The 15,520-nt window shown below is 34.6% G+C and overlaps 1 protein-coding gene across 2 annotated transcripts in view; it reads right to left on the bottom strand.

The window, feature by feature from the left end:
• Positions 1-13,848, bottom strand: part of dati (zinc finger protein datilografo) — a 70,994-nt gene extending 57,146 nt beyond the window's left edge. Inside the window, exon 1 of one of the 2 annotated variants that reach the window (XM_070112620.1) lies at positions 11,913-13,848. In XM_070112620.1, the coding sequence (XP_069968721.1) occupies positions 11,913-13,214 (1,302 nt within the window). In that variant the 5' untranslated portion in view covers positions 13,215-13,848. The remainder of the gene's footprint in view (positions 1-11,912) is intronic. The other variant, XM_070112618.1, reaches the window with a different exon arrangement.
• Positions 13,849-15,520: the final 1,672 nt, after the last annotated feature.

Genomic DNA, 15,520 nt, shown 5'->3' with positions numbered 1-15,520 from the left:
AATATGGAATGTTAATCTAAAAAAAAAGTTTCGACCAGGCATTAGATTATCTATTAATAAGACAAAATTTTTTGCCCGATTGCTTTAAAATGAATCTCCAATGATAAGTGATGGTCAACAAAAAGAGATTCAGTTGAAATTAGATCAACACCAACAGCCATTACTTTTTATAATTTTTTTTTAATTTCTGCCATATGTCTTTGTTTTTACTTTTATAAAATAAAATAATTTACTGGTAAAAAAATTATTTTAAATTGTGAAATATAGGCAAGTATGTATAATAATGTATAATGAAAACTGTAATTTGCCAAACGATAGGTCCTAAAGAGGTCAATCAAAGCAAAAGTGTAAAAAGTAAAATGTCTATTTTTAATTTATTAAATTTCATAAAAATTAATTTTGTATGTGAATGGCTTTTTTCGATTGTTTATTTCACATATTTATTTTTATGTTATATATATGGGATAATTGCTGCTATAATCAAGCAAATTTATGAATTTCCGAATTTTCTTATACTTTCGAAATATTATTTCATAATAAATAATTAAAACGGAAGAGTGTGAAACATACAATTAACAAGTAAAAATATTTTAGAAAAATCTAATAATTATCGTGACAAAACAATTACATCATGTTCTTCTTCACACTCAAGAGTCATAGTCTTAATTTGTTGCGTTTTGTCGTTACTGACTTTTGGTACGAAAGTTCTATTGTCGTTACCGATTTCGTTGGTTGCCGCGCTTTAAGTTGTAATATATTGAAATATTTTTGCTGAGGATGTCTCTAATAGAACTTCGCTTTTTGTTATTTCATAAAATATAGTATTGTATTGTTCGTTTTGTTTTGGTTTCTTTATTTTATGAATATTTAGTTTTTTGTTGGATTTGTTTAGTTGTGGAATTACTGAAATATTTAAAATTTCTTTATAACAATTATAGGTTACAAGTGGAAAATAAATACATTTTGATAGATATTTAGCATTAAATAACAATTTTTTTTTATGTGTTGAATATTATTTTTAATTCTTCTTTTTTTTTAGTAATTCAATAACAATAACGATAATAATACAGTGATCATGTGCATAGTGATATTCTTTTTATCTGATTTGATTAAATATTTTCGATTATTTAAGTAGGAGATATTCTAAAAATATCTGTAGGTAGGTAATTTTAGTCGATGATGGCCTTAGAAGGCACAATTTTATAAAGCTCAGTTGCATCTAATAATTGGATTTGAAAAGTTGCGAATCGTACAAACGACCAAAAAGAATGGTATAAATAAGTATTGATAAAATAGGCAGAGACCAAACAATCTGGTATAAATAAGTAACATATAGATAAAATAGACAGAGATCATACCACTTTAATTTGGTATTTGACAACTTTGTGGTTACTTTTACATGCAAATTTTTTGATAAGTGTGCAAAACGTTAACATAGCGAGCACAGAAGTGGCAAATATAATGTAGACTATGAAGTTTAAAGTTCTGATCTTAGTAATAATGTAAGATTCGATAGATTGTTACAGTTTAATATCTTGGCTAATCAAAAATGGTTGCAAAATATTTAATATTTTTAATATATTATATCGGTTCTAGGTCAATTGGCATACTACAGCGTATCTATACTCAAGTATTTTTAAGATTTACAAAGCCCAACACCTTCATTAAATTACAACTCTACAAAACAAAAAAATTCAGTCATGATTAGCGTGCTGCGCACCTTTTCCCGCATACGAGCATTGTTTTCGAAAAATTATGAGGAAAATTTTAAAGTGTTACTAAAAATCACACGTCGAGATATCTAGAATTACAGTCTTTAAAATTTCCTGTTTTACTCAATGAAAATCTCGCTTTCGTTTCAAAAGTAATTTGGATGGAGTACTTAGAAACAATGATGTCGCCGAATTCCCAGAAATCGGTACGGTCTACCAATGGAAGTGAATGGAAGGTTGAAATATTTACATCAAAGTTATTTTCTCTAAACAAACTCGGTATTTTAATACGTCATCGTGTTAGGAATGATAAAGCAATTTGTTAACGCGTTGGAAATTTTCAAAGCTTAGTAAGGAAAAGTTGAAACGTGGAATACGAGTACTTGATGGTACTGAAATAAAGAAATTACTGAAAGATACAGATTTTAAAAATTTATGACTGTTCCAAGCCGTGTACCGTCGATCAGTGGTATCTATTCACAAGAATTTTAAGATTCACATAGTCCAACAAATTCACTAAATTATATATGTATATATATATTTATTTATGCAAACGCTTATGCCCATAAGAGGAATGCGTTGAGCTCAGCAGACCGCTCGCATTAGGAGGGAGAGGAGCGCACTTTATATGAAGTAGGGAACTGATGCGAGAGTGTGTGTACATTTCGCCAGTCACAAGTCTGGATTTAAACGTGTAAAGTAACCAAGAACTTGTGTATATAACCACTTTCCTAAGCAAACACAATGCAAGAGGGATTGAAGGTGACATCGTAGCTGTCAGTGATTTGCAGGGTAGCTCACGATTCGTGCTGAGGCATGCTTATAACAAACTTGTGAAGAATTTTATTTGTCGACTAGTTGTGACACAGAGGTGTTACGTAATGATTATTAATTTTGTTGATTACCGACAAGTATAATTGTTTTTTTTATCATATTTACTGATGAACAATAAAAAAGTCAAAAAAATTATAAGTAATTAACTCAAACTAATTTAGAAAATGTTCAATATATTCTACGTAATTTTAAATTGTTTTTCAGTGCGAAAGTAAAGAAATAAAGAAAAATGTTATAGTTTGTTTGCCGACAAACTTGTTTTTTCTAAGAATCCACTTACAGAAAAATTAATAACGTTTCTATTTTTTTTCTTATCAATCGCATACTAAAAAACAAAAGTAATTATGTTTTTTTTTTTTTTTTTTCTTGAAAATATTAGTATTTTTTCTTTTTTTTTAAATTTATCATTAATAAATTATTATCGGCTTTATTTTTTTGCTTATCAATCGCATACCAAAAAACAAAAGCATTTTATTATTATTTTTTGAAACATTAGTATTTTTCCGTTTCAAACAATTTATTATTAAATGATTCTTCGGCTATTATAATTAATTGAAGATGCTATTGCGATTACCGAACATAAGTAACCATTTGGTTTACTAATACTACAAAATATAAATGAAGCCGCTATTGCGGCACTGCTTGCACGAAAGCGTATGCAAGCGCGTAAGTATGCTTGTACATGCGTGTGGCGACCATGTTTGGGCTTGCATCATAGTGTGCTTTTACACGGGGACTCAAAAGAGTCTCAAACCAGTTTATTGTGGGCGAGGGGACGACGAGGAAAGACGAAGGGACCGTGCCACTTGTGTTCGGGTGGCACGCTTAGTGTTCTTGTTCGTAACAGCTCGCTGCTACCCTTTTCAGCATTCCTTTTCACTTTCAAATCCTTTGAATGGTTGCAAGGGCGCTCGGTTTCAAATGAATTTGATCGAAAATTTGAATTCTGTTATCTATTTTTTGTATGTAATATGCAAATATGTATGCATAGAATAATAGAAATATTTTCAAAAACTGTAAATAAGGAGAAAATTAAGATATAGATTATGGAGTAAAGAAATTATGAATTTTTAATACGGAGTAAAGAAATTATGAGTTTTTAATACTTAAAGATTAGGAAATCCCTATTATAAATTTGGCCTTGAAAATATTAGTAGCGGATATTCAATACATTCTTGTGGATTAGGGAATTCCCGTCTTTAGTATTTCTTTGGAACTATTTAGCGGGTAGGTACTTGTATTATGCATATTGTTCTACCATATTCATGGTAATTCATTGCAAGCAAAATGTGTGACCATCATCTCAACATACAAATGAAATACGCAGCACGCAGTGTTGCGCAGTCGAACCGCACAAATATTTACGAAAATTTTGTGAAAAGGAATGCAGAAAAACTAGACTCGAGTTGCTGGACTCTTTTTGACCGTGTGAATGCACAGAGCGTCACGAAAAGAAAATTTGAAAAAAAATGAGACTCTTTTGAGTCCCCGTGTAGAAGCACACATACCACACACGAGGTCATACATGTTCGGTTGTTCGAATATACACATAAGGAAAAGGGCAAAACCAACCGGCATTTGCATTGTTTTGACTGAGTTCTTTTTATACGTGCATGCGTTTTGTTGCTTCTTGCAGATAAGAATAAGGAAAATGAAGAAATAAGAAAGAAAATCGATAGTGAAGAACGTAAATCTGAGCCAAGAGGTTTATAATTTAATTTTCCCTATAATTTTTAATATTTACACTTCATCGCCATTTTACATCGTTATGAATGATATTGTTCATTTTGGGAATATTAAGGCTGCAAAAAAAGGAGTTCTTTATATTTTAACATAAAAAAATTTTAAAGAATGAAAATCTTTTTAAATGAAAATAAAATATTGATAGCACTAAGCCTCTCAAAGCAATGAAATAGGTTTTAGTGAAATAAGGTCTTGGCCAATTTTTCGCTAAATTGAATTTGAAGATGTTCTCAATGAAAAATCTCCAGTAAAACAAAGCTCATAAAAATTTTGACTAAACTAGCATTTAATTGGAAAATAGAAGGCGACTAAAGCACGAATTCAATTCACAGTTTAAAAAATATGTCACTAACTGAAATAAATGCTGAAAAACGCGTGTGCTGAGAAAACCTAAATGGAACTAAAGAATTGTATATATTTGGATTAACCCCAAACAATAATAACATGGCATATTGTAGACTGAATGTACAGATCGGTTTGAAGCTTGCCTAATTGCGTTCAACGGGACATTCTTGTAATCACAATCCCCAACAATAAAACTATAATAAACAGCTGTGCACCTTTGTTGCATGATCCAAACCAAGACTATACGTCTTTGTCGGCGCATAAACCATTTGAGAGGCGTGAGTAAATTATTTATAATAAACTTTGCGCCTACAAAAAGTAAAAAAATCAAAACCTCTAAAAGTAAGGTGTAAAAAGCCAATACCAAATTGACACCTACAACGATCAAATGTACAAGAAAATACTGTTATATATTATTATATTATACCCTCTTATTTTTTATATATGCCAATAATGCTCATCATAATATTTTAAATTTAAGTAGACAAAAGAAAAAAAAACTTAGTTCGTGTTAATGAATTATCGATTAGAAAGCTAGAGCCTAAAAGTATGCAACGTCTGCCACATTTCAACAATTAAATGCAACCCAAATTCTACTTGCAGGCAGCTTGTTTAGTTTTAGTTGCATGTAAGCAGTACTTAAAAAAATCGTCTTTTCAATTATTTGGAATTTATACAAGTGGTTGCCAGCTAGGAAAACATAATTTAGAAACTCTATTTAAATGCTGCAAAATGGACTTTAATATACAGCAGCCGTAGCTATTTTAATGCGCTTCAATTCTAAGGGCTATTTAAATGTACTGGCGTTTGGAAAATTATAAATGGCAAACAAATACTGTATTTACAAATAAAGTTTGAGTATCTCTTTAAACAACTTTGTTACCGCCTGCAACAAACACTTTTCTAAATTACTACAGTAATATGTATTTGCATTTTCGTACGCCATTCAGTGAAATTTCGTGATTGGTTTGGGTGTACCATTCCGCTTAAAAAAAATGTTTCGCTTTAAAAAAAAAAGTAAAAACCTATCTCTGCTATTTAAATCGTCTATTTGTCATAGTTTTGTGCTGCATAAATAAAACTTAACATAAAAGTTTTTGTTTTAAACACTTAAGCAATTAACACTGTCATTTAAATTTTGATGGCTTGGTATTTCGTCGAAGCGAATTTAATTTGTTAATTATCGACGAAATTTCACTGAAAAACTGACACGCATCCCGCCTTATACCATCACAAGTGATTAAACAAACTATATTGATATTACTTTTTTTATAATTCTTATTTGAATATTTTTCTGTATATTGAAATTGAACTTTTTTGGTTTGGTTTTGATTATCAGCAATTCAATTTGATTTTTTGATTTTTCTTGCATTTATTCTTGGCATTGTACACTTAAAACAATTTTCGTTGCTTCTTATTCAGTTGTTCTTTTTTATTCAGCTTTATACACGTCTTAATATTTTAACTTAAATGATATTGTATTTTTCGCTTTGCGAATATGTGTGTATTAGCGCGCGCGTGTCCTTTAAGTTGCATGGTTGGCACGAATTTGAAAATCAACTAAGAAAATAAATTGTGTTATACTTGCGGCAGAAGATGAACGGGTACTAATAAGGCTTTAGCGTTGTCATTGGCTAAGAAATCGCTGCGTGGCTAAAAAGAAACGTTCAAGAAGGCAAACACAACGCAACGCTTCGAAATAGGAATTTTTTTTTTGTCTATAAAAATTTTAATTTACGTTCACTTTACTTGGACGAACGCTTTGTAAGTATGCCGCTACTGGACCGAGTTAAACATGAGGCCTCCAACTTGGTGGCGGTGACCGCAGCGGCTACGGCAGCGACGCTTGTGTTGGCTTTGGCAGCGTCGGCGATCGCTGTACCGGGTACGGGGTATTATGTGTTGTTGGCGCGTCGCACTTAACTAAACTGAAGTGGTTTTTATACGGGACGTGTTAAGTTAGCATCTGCAACGGCTGCCAGCACCGCAACACTAACAACAAACACGCTGCACAAAATTGCAAATTGAGAAAGAAACGCCAATGCTGCCGCCAAAACCACCACCCTTGCTTTTAACAAGAGTGCCTTTAACTATTACGGGGACCTATAAAAAATTAAAAAACTTGACTGATTGAAGTTCTTTACCGTATATGTCTATGCCGTCCTCCACGCAAAGACGTTGAAAAATATGACACATAGATGCTATTTGGCTCTCCGTTGACCAAAACCTTCGGCCCACAGCAACTGGCCGCTCTTTTTCAACGCTTTACAACTAACGACGTTAACAGCACACTTTCCGCAACTGTTTCCGCGCAGTTTTTTCATATTCATTTTTTTTTTGCCAAAGTGTTTCTAAAGCTATCTGATTTTCTTGCGTTCTTTTCGGGTGATTTTGATTAGACGTTTAGCAGCGAACGCTCAACCGACCGACTGAGCTCAAAAAACAAGAACCACACCACCATGCCCTCTGCCAAACTAATGCTAACGGCAGTACGTGCGTGTTACCCCTTCATTGTTGGCAGTTTAAATATGAGTGCTCACATCCTGCTGCCCCCTTTAACGTCGATGCATATGTTGACGTCGTCGTTGCGTTGACGCTAAGACATCGCTTCGTTTTCCTTTTTATTTTCCTTCTTCTAATAGAATAAATACACACACCAACAAAACCCATATAGTCTTTGCATGTATTTGTGCTTCTACATAAAAAGTAGAAACTTCTCAAAAACGCTGTTAAATACAACGAATCAACCCGAGTGAATAAGGCGCAGCGCTGCAAAGACAATCAAGGACTCAAATATAAAAAAAGCACAATAAAAGGGGAAGTCTAAGCTGCATCGCCTGCCTTGGCGCGCCTTAACGCCTCCACTCCTCATTACAAGCGCAAGCATAGCATGCTAGTAGTCGAAGTCGCTTTGCACGTGTATTTCGCTGCTGAGCATTTTTCTCCGGCCGTTATTACGATGCTTTTGTGTTTGTATCTAAGACAAACGCTTTGCTGGTGTGTGTGAGTTCCAATTTTTATCCGCAAACCGGTTACTTGCACTTGTGTGCGTTAGTAAGTGTGGATATGCGCACATGTATACGTACGCAACAGTGACTGCGTTCTTGTACTTTTAACAGGGAGTTGCGTTTTTTACGTTATGTACTTATGTATATACACACTAACACGCTGGCACATGCTTTGTGTATGCTAGTTACATGCCTTTTCTTTCAGCGCTTTGCCTAACTTTCCAACAATACCGAAACCACCACCATCACTATTATTTCCACCGCAACCATTATAACTTCAACTACTCTTCCAACAATTGACGTATAAGGCACTAAGGCTTTCCTTTTTCTTCACTCTAAGTATTTTTGAGTGCGAGTTTTTACTGTATTTTGCACAGAGTTCCCCTTTTTGAATTTTCAACATTTGCTTCTACAAGTATATTATTATTTTATTTTTTTCATATTATAATTTTTACTATTTCACTCTTCCCATACTATTGTTTAGTTACGCTTTTTACTTCTTCGCTATTGGGGCATATTGCATTCGTGGTGGGTTTTGTTTGCCCTTTCTCAGCTAACTAACGGACACTAAAAGTACTAAAAGTTAATAGACACACATGGCTGCTTCGTGTTGCTTGTACTACTTCTTTGCCGTGATTACACTTAACTACATTACTGTGTTAAAAAGGAAGTAGCACGCAACGAAACCGGAGAATTCTTCCAAATTGACTATTGTGTGTCAGTGTTCAAGTTTTCAATAAAATATGTAGTTTGACTCAAAGATATGTTAGTCAAAAGTAATAATCCAAGAGTAACAGTCTGAACTAAAGATTGGCAACTGCTTTTGCAATTTTCGAAATACAATACTTTCTGATGTTGTACTAGAAATTGTGGATTTTACAATTTTTGAAATGCTTTCAGATGTTGTACCACAAATTGTGGGTTAATTAGGTTTTAAACATAACTGCATTAAGTTATATTTAAGCAGTTAGTAATTGCGTTGAAAAACTTTTCCATCTTATACACATTTTTGCTCGAATCTTCAATCAGTCATGAGCTATGTTTAGCGCTTACAAAATCTCTACGCTTGATTGTCGCAAATGTTGTTGTTGTTGTAGAATCAGGAAACATCTCTTAACAATCCTTGGCCGGATAAAAATCCGGGTCCATTCCGGTTACTCGACCCGACTGTCGTGGGAACGCAAACTCGTCGGAGTTGACGCAAATCGACGAAAGTCGTTGCAATTTTTATGCCAAGTTTTTGTTAACCGTTTTATTCAATTGAACATTTTTGTTGTTATTATAGCATAAAACATACTCCAGTGCTTGCCCGGTTACTTTGAACCGACTGTCGTGGAAACAGTCTATAAAAATTGTATTAAGGCGCCTTCAGTATAGCGATATTCCGCTAAGAATCTTCATTATATTTCAATAAACAGAAAATGTATGCCGCTTCTATTTGTTTGTATGCATACATTTGTTTCCAAATGTTGGTAAACACTAACCTAACTCAACTTGGGGTGGATTTGATACATTTTTCGAATGAAAGCGTTCCGCTGTATGGTCAAAGTGCACCAGAAATAAGCTTAAACGACCAAAGTGAAATGTACACATAGCATTCGTACGCTCTACATGTGTGTACAGTTAGACATTACAATCGTACGAGTATGCATGTCGGTAAACTTCGGCACACAACCAGTCAACAAATATCTGTAATTAGATTTTTAATACGCGTAAGTGCCACGAACTCTTGGGCAACGAAGCAGAGTGCACTTGAGCTCCTTCGGAGGTGGCTTAAAACTTAATAGTTTTCCTTTTTCCGTCAAGTCACCAGCGTAGTTTATGTAAATAAACATTTTACTTTAATAGTTTTATAATGATGAGGAGTGTTGTTCACCTTTGACAGTTTTCGATGTATCAATAACTTTTGTGGCTCCTTCGCTAAAGTGGCCAGTTACAGTTAAATCGACTTTTAAGTTAGATTAAGTTCCAACCTCTATTTTCCATACCCCTAAATGTTAATCGTCCATACAAAATTTTTTTATTTTTGTTTTTGCACACAATATTTTGCTATTATTTTTCATGATTTAGCGTTACAAAATACATACAATTCTAAATTTTCACCCTTATACGATCAACCCATAACTTTTATTCGCGATTTTTATATTTTTCTGTTCCATCCACATATCCACAAAATGGCAATCGAATATAATAATTGTGGTATACTATAATTTTAAAATTTATTAACTTAATTAAATTATACGTTAATGGTCTACAATTAATTTCATCGCTCACTCACTTTAGTGTAAGTTGTTTTTAAAATTATTTCATTAAAAAAAATATTTCCTAAAAAAAAGAGTGTATGGAAAAACAACGTTTGCTATCCGCTTGAATTAATTCTTAAAAATAGTTCCTTTTGTCTTTGAGTCGGCTTTGTTGCTTCGTTATACATTTATAATATATATAATGCATATGTGTGTTTTATAATGTTGTATTCCACGCGTCCAAACTATACATAGCGAAACATACGAATTTGAAAGACATTTGGCTTGTGCATTAGCTGTTTTTTAAGGTACCTTGTTCGGTTTTCTGAACGGATTACACAATTATGGGAAATTTCGTCAATAATTGCTCGCATGTCCCAGTGAACAAATTTTCGGCCGAGAAAGGCTCTTTACCAAACACTTTGTCCGAGTAGTTTTTTTAATTTAATAGTATCTTGTTCTGAAAGTATCACACATTTATGGGACATTTCGATCCGTTAATGGTTCAGTTCACCATTATCGAAAGCGTTTATTACAGCTGAGCTTTGGCCTCGGTTGTAAATATAATATATCAATTTAATACAATGCGGTATATTCGGTCCACTTCTAAATTTCAACTACAAGTTAAAGTATTTTCTGTACGTTTATTGTGGCGCATGTGGCAGTTCGGCCTTTTTCCATGTCACAATAATTGGTTAAATTGCTACTTATTTTTTTAGGTGGCTCCAAAAATCTTAAAAACAGAATTATTGTTACTGCATTATGATTTTTAGGAGTCAAGATTAATCAACCGTTGTAACCACAAAAATTTTATATTATTAAATTTTTTATACAATACATGTTATGTTTATAATTTGCTGTTTATTTAAAAATATGCGAAATACGAAACGCCGTGGAAATATTACATTATTTCCATGGAAAGCGACAGCTTTTGAATCTACGACTTTTCGCACAAATTTAGCAACAGCGGAAGCATAGGAAGCTGTCATAATTGCCACTAAGCAGTTTTGCAAGGAGTTTAAGAGTTGCAAATGTTATTTAACCGCTTACAGCAAAGTAATATACAAAGTATATTTAAATAAGTTGGATTAAAAATTAATTGAACAATGTTCTTCCACTTTAATGCTGTTATCTGCTGAATAACATTTCGTTTTCTTCTCAAAGATATCTGTACATTCAACTACTACATAATAATGCTTAACATAAAAGTGGATAGCCTTTTACAGTGGACTTTGTTAGACTCTCCATGTTGTTTATTTTCCTTGTGTTCCACTAATTAAGTTGGCCTGGCTCTAATGTCAGAGAATGTTTTAGAACATTTGTGCATTCTCAACTCTTTAATATTCTCTTCAAATGATGTTACAGTAGCGATATGACTGTTAAGCAACTATTTGGTTGCCTTTACAGCATGACATATGTACATAGGTTGGACAGTTAGCAGTAACGACATATTTTAAGAGAGTTGGAAAAATTTGACTGTTTGGAGCTTCTTTAAAATTTACAAATAAAACCAGTATTTTTAATTGCAATATAATATTTAATTTGTGTATTTTTAAGTTTTAGAGCATAATTTTCAACCAAATGCTAAAATAGAACAGAAACAAATATGTTTTTTTTTAATAATATGCAAATTGTTAAACCGAGTTCAAACCAGGGTTGCGATTTTTTTGATTAAACATTTTTTAATCCCGATGATGGGACTAAAAATTAAATTTTAATCACAAAATTAAATTTTAAAAAATAAGAATTTAATCCGGTTTGTGGGATAAATTTTTTTTCAATCCGGTATGTGAGTTAAAAATTTTTTTAATCCCATAATTGTCAATTAAATTATTTTTGAATGCATTATTTGCAACCCTGGTCCTGATGACATAACTTTCTACTTTTTTACCAAAATTGTTTGCCAACAGTTTCTGAAAATAATTCGCTTTATTCTTTACAATTGTCAACACTGGGCTGAAAGAGTGCGAATTCGCACAGTATTAAAAACTACTATGGTATGCATAATAAATACGATTAATACGCACCTGGATTTCATTAACCAGCTTGTCGCTGTTGTACTTGATGTCGGGTGTTGAGCTGGCCACGGATGGTGTTAGTGATTGCTGCGGCGAATTTAGCGGTACAAGCGCGGTGCCACTGACACCGCTGTGCATGAGCGAGGGGCTACTGGGACCTGCCCCCATTTCACGCTGTTGTCCATTCGATTGCTGCAGCTGAGATTGCGCATGCGTAGGCAGTTGTTGGTGTTGCTGCTCCTGTTGCTGGTGATGTTCGTGTGTGCTATTATGGGGTCGTAGTTGTGTATTTTGGGCTTGCGTCTGCTGCTCATGCACACTACTGGAGCTGCTAAGACCGCTAACCGGTTGTGTTTTGAACTGATTGTTGAAGGCATCGGTTTCATCAGCGCCGCTGGTACTGGATGCTAAGTCATGCTGCTGTTGTAGTTGTTGTTGCAGCTGATGGTGCAACGCGTCGATGGCATTGTGTACATTCGGTTGGTATTTTGACTGTTGCTGTTGGTGTTGACTACTCGATGCAACAGAAGCCGCCACTGCTTTCATTTCTTGCTTAACACTTATGCTGAGTCGTTCACTGCTTCCAGCCGTATCGTTGCAACTGCTATTGCGGTTCCCGCTGGCATTATTATTGCCTACAGCTGAGCCATCTTGTGTTAAGGGACTGTTGGTGGCAACACCGCCCACATTTATGCCGTTGGCCACGTTCTGCAATTCATTTGATTTAACAACTCCACTTAGGTGAACGGCCGCGGCCGCAGCGGCTGCTGCATTGAATAGTAAATGATGATTTTGCTGATGTTGTTCGTGTGGTGGCAACGCTGGAAGCGTTGAAGATGGCTGTTGGTGTTGTTGCTCGTGATGCGACACAGCCGCTATCGTCACATTGCTTAAATGCGGAGGTTGTTGAGTGTGATGTGTTTGCACCGACGAATGGATATGTTGTTGCTGTGCTAAATGCGATTGTTGTGGGTGATGTTGTTGCGGATTTTGTTGGTGATGGTGATGAAGTTGATTGGTAGCAAGTGCGGCGGCGGCATGGAGACCGAAAGGACCGCGCGCTTGTTGCCAAAACTCGGCGTCCATTTTGAATAACTGGGAGCGATGGTGGTGAAATAGTTGCTGCTGTTGCTCGTTTTCTCGTTGGTGTTGTTGTTGCTGTTGGAGCTGGCTGTGTGGCGTGTAGCTCTCTTCGTGTTGTTGGTGGTGGTTCGAGTGATGGCTTTCGTTTTGATGATGGTTGGGATTCTGTTGATGCGAGTGATGTTGTTGTTGATGGTGGTTTTGTTGTTGTTGTACGGCCGATGTCATTTGCGCATGCAAAGCAGCGGCCAAAGTGGATGCCACTGGCGATATATTGAGTGCATTGGGTAGTAAGACCTCCCCAAGCGATGGGATTCTCGGTGTTGGTATCTGTAGCTGGGATACGATACTTTCGTCCACCGATGATATCGACGTTTCTGTTATTACCTTTTCAAAGCTACCCAGAACACGGCTAAAACCGCTGCACCATACGTCGCTGGGCTCTGCTTTATCTACTGTGTTTGCTACCGCGGCCGCTGCTGTTGACGCTATGTCGGCGTTCTCGCCAAACGTGGACGCGCTAATCTTGTCCTCGGCCGTCTTTGCCGTTTTTACTTTAATGCGTTGCTGAACTTCTATACTTAAACTTGTTGCTTTTAATTCAGTTGCTACTTTAGCTTTTGCTATTGGCAATATCTGTGCTGGTGTCGCTCCTGACGCCGCCGCCGCCACCGCCGCCACTTGTTCCTCGGCGGTTATGATGGCTGCAGTGGCACGATAATCGAAATTCGTTTCTATTGCTAGCTTTAATCGCTGAAGCAGCCACTGATCAATAGTATGTGTGTATGTTCCATGCAGTTGTTGCTGTGCTATTTGACCCAGTGTGGCTGCACTCCTGTCGTGGATTAAACGCTCGCAAGCGTTTTAGTTGAAGATGTTGATCTCAGTGAAACAATTATATAGCTATTTCACCTATGGCATTGCAATTTGTTAACCTTTTTCGTTTTTAGTTTTTCATTAGTTGCTTCACTTTCTATAAAATATTGATTTTTCCAAAATATCAATACTTGCTGTTTAGCAGTCTTTCGCCACACAATGTTTCGTTATAATTGGACTTTGGTATAGCTGTATACATTTTTAGGATCACCTGTGAAATCTACTACTTTTTAGTCGTTTAAGATAGCAGCTATCTTTATATTATTCAATTTTTATTTTTGTATCTGTTGAGTATTGTTTCAATTATCGAAGCAACTATAATCTCTTCAGATTCTTCGTCGTTTGGCGTGTAGCTGTTTATTATATCTAGCGTATTTTTAAGAATGACAAAAAAATACACAATTTTATTTTTTAAGTTTGGCAATTATTTAACGACAAGTTGAGAAAATTATATGAAATTAAAATTTTCTATTATTATTGTATTTATATATATAATTCGTCTGTGCGTGTGTACGTTACTGAAGTCCTCCTAAACGGCTGGACCGATTTTAATCAAATGTTGTGTGTGCCTTTAGTTGGATTCAAAAATGTTTTAGATTAAACAATGTTTGGACCACATTGTTAATCTAAACCATAATTTTTAATTTAATTAATTTATTATTTATAAATTTTTTTATATTTTGGAATGTTTTACATTGGATACGGCAGACTACCATTCCAGTATCGAATTGTCAACAATATTCAATTTTAATTCTAGTTAGCTTCGACAGTTATAAATATTTTGTAACTCAGGTTATTATTATGTTGTAAATTAAATACTATATTAAGATGTAATTAGTGTTTGAAAAGTTTTGAAGTGTGTATAAAAAACTTTAATCCCTGGCGGAGCCAATGGTTACAATATATACATACGAGTATACATATAAAAAAACTATAAATTTTGGAAATTTAGTGCGGACTTGAAGTGAGTATTTAAATATAAAATGTTCTATAAAATTTTCATATCTTTTGATTAACAAACACCGTAGTCTACAAATTTATTTTTGTAGCTAATTGATTTCATAGCACTCTTTTTTAATTCTCTTTATTTAAAAATGTCCATTTTTGCAAATATTAAATAAAAAACAAACCAAACAAGTAAGGAAGGCCTAAGTTCGGATGTAACCGAACATTTTATACTCTCGCAAATGGTATACTCGTTTGAGATTTCTTTGTGGATTGACTGATATTTTCGGTAGAAGGTCAACTATAGGCACTGGGGTCCACATAATTAGTACTTAGGGGTTTGAACAGTTTTGGTTCGATTTAGACAATTTTTGGCCGCAAGGTGGCATACTTTAATTGCATTATTCACGCAAAGTTTTACCCCGATATAATCATTGTTACCTGATTTGCGTAGTGGAAAGTGAAAGAATCAGATGGAATTGAAAATGGTGTTACATGGGAAGTAAGCGTGGTTGTAGTTCGATTTCGCCCATTTTCGCACTATGACATAGAAACATGAAAAGAACGTTATGCACCGAATTTGGTTGAAATCGGTTGAGCAGATCTCAAGATATGGGTTTTCACCTAAAAGTGGGCTGTACCACGCCCACTGACTAATTTTGAACGCGGTTTCTATAAAGCCAATTTATACCATCTCAGTGATAAAATTTAAT

This window comes from Bactrocera oleae, chromosome X, assembly GCF_042242935.1.
Source record: "Bactrocera oleae isolate idBacOlea1 chromosome X, idBacOlea1, whole genome shotgun sequence".
NCBI classification, from domain to species: Eukaryota; Metazoa; Arthropoda; class Insecta; order Diptera; family Tephritidae; genus Bactrocera; species Bactrocera oleae.
This window is presented reverse-complemented; position numbering and strand designations above follow the sequence as displayed.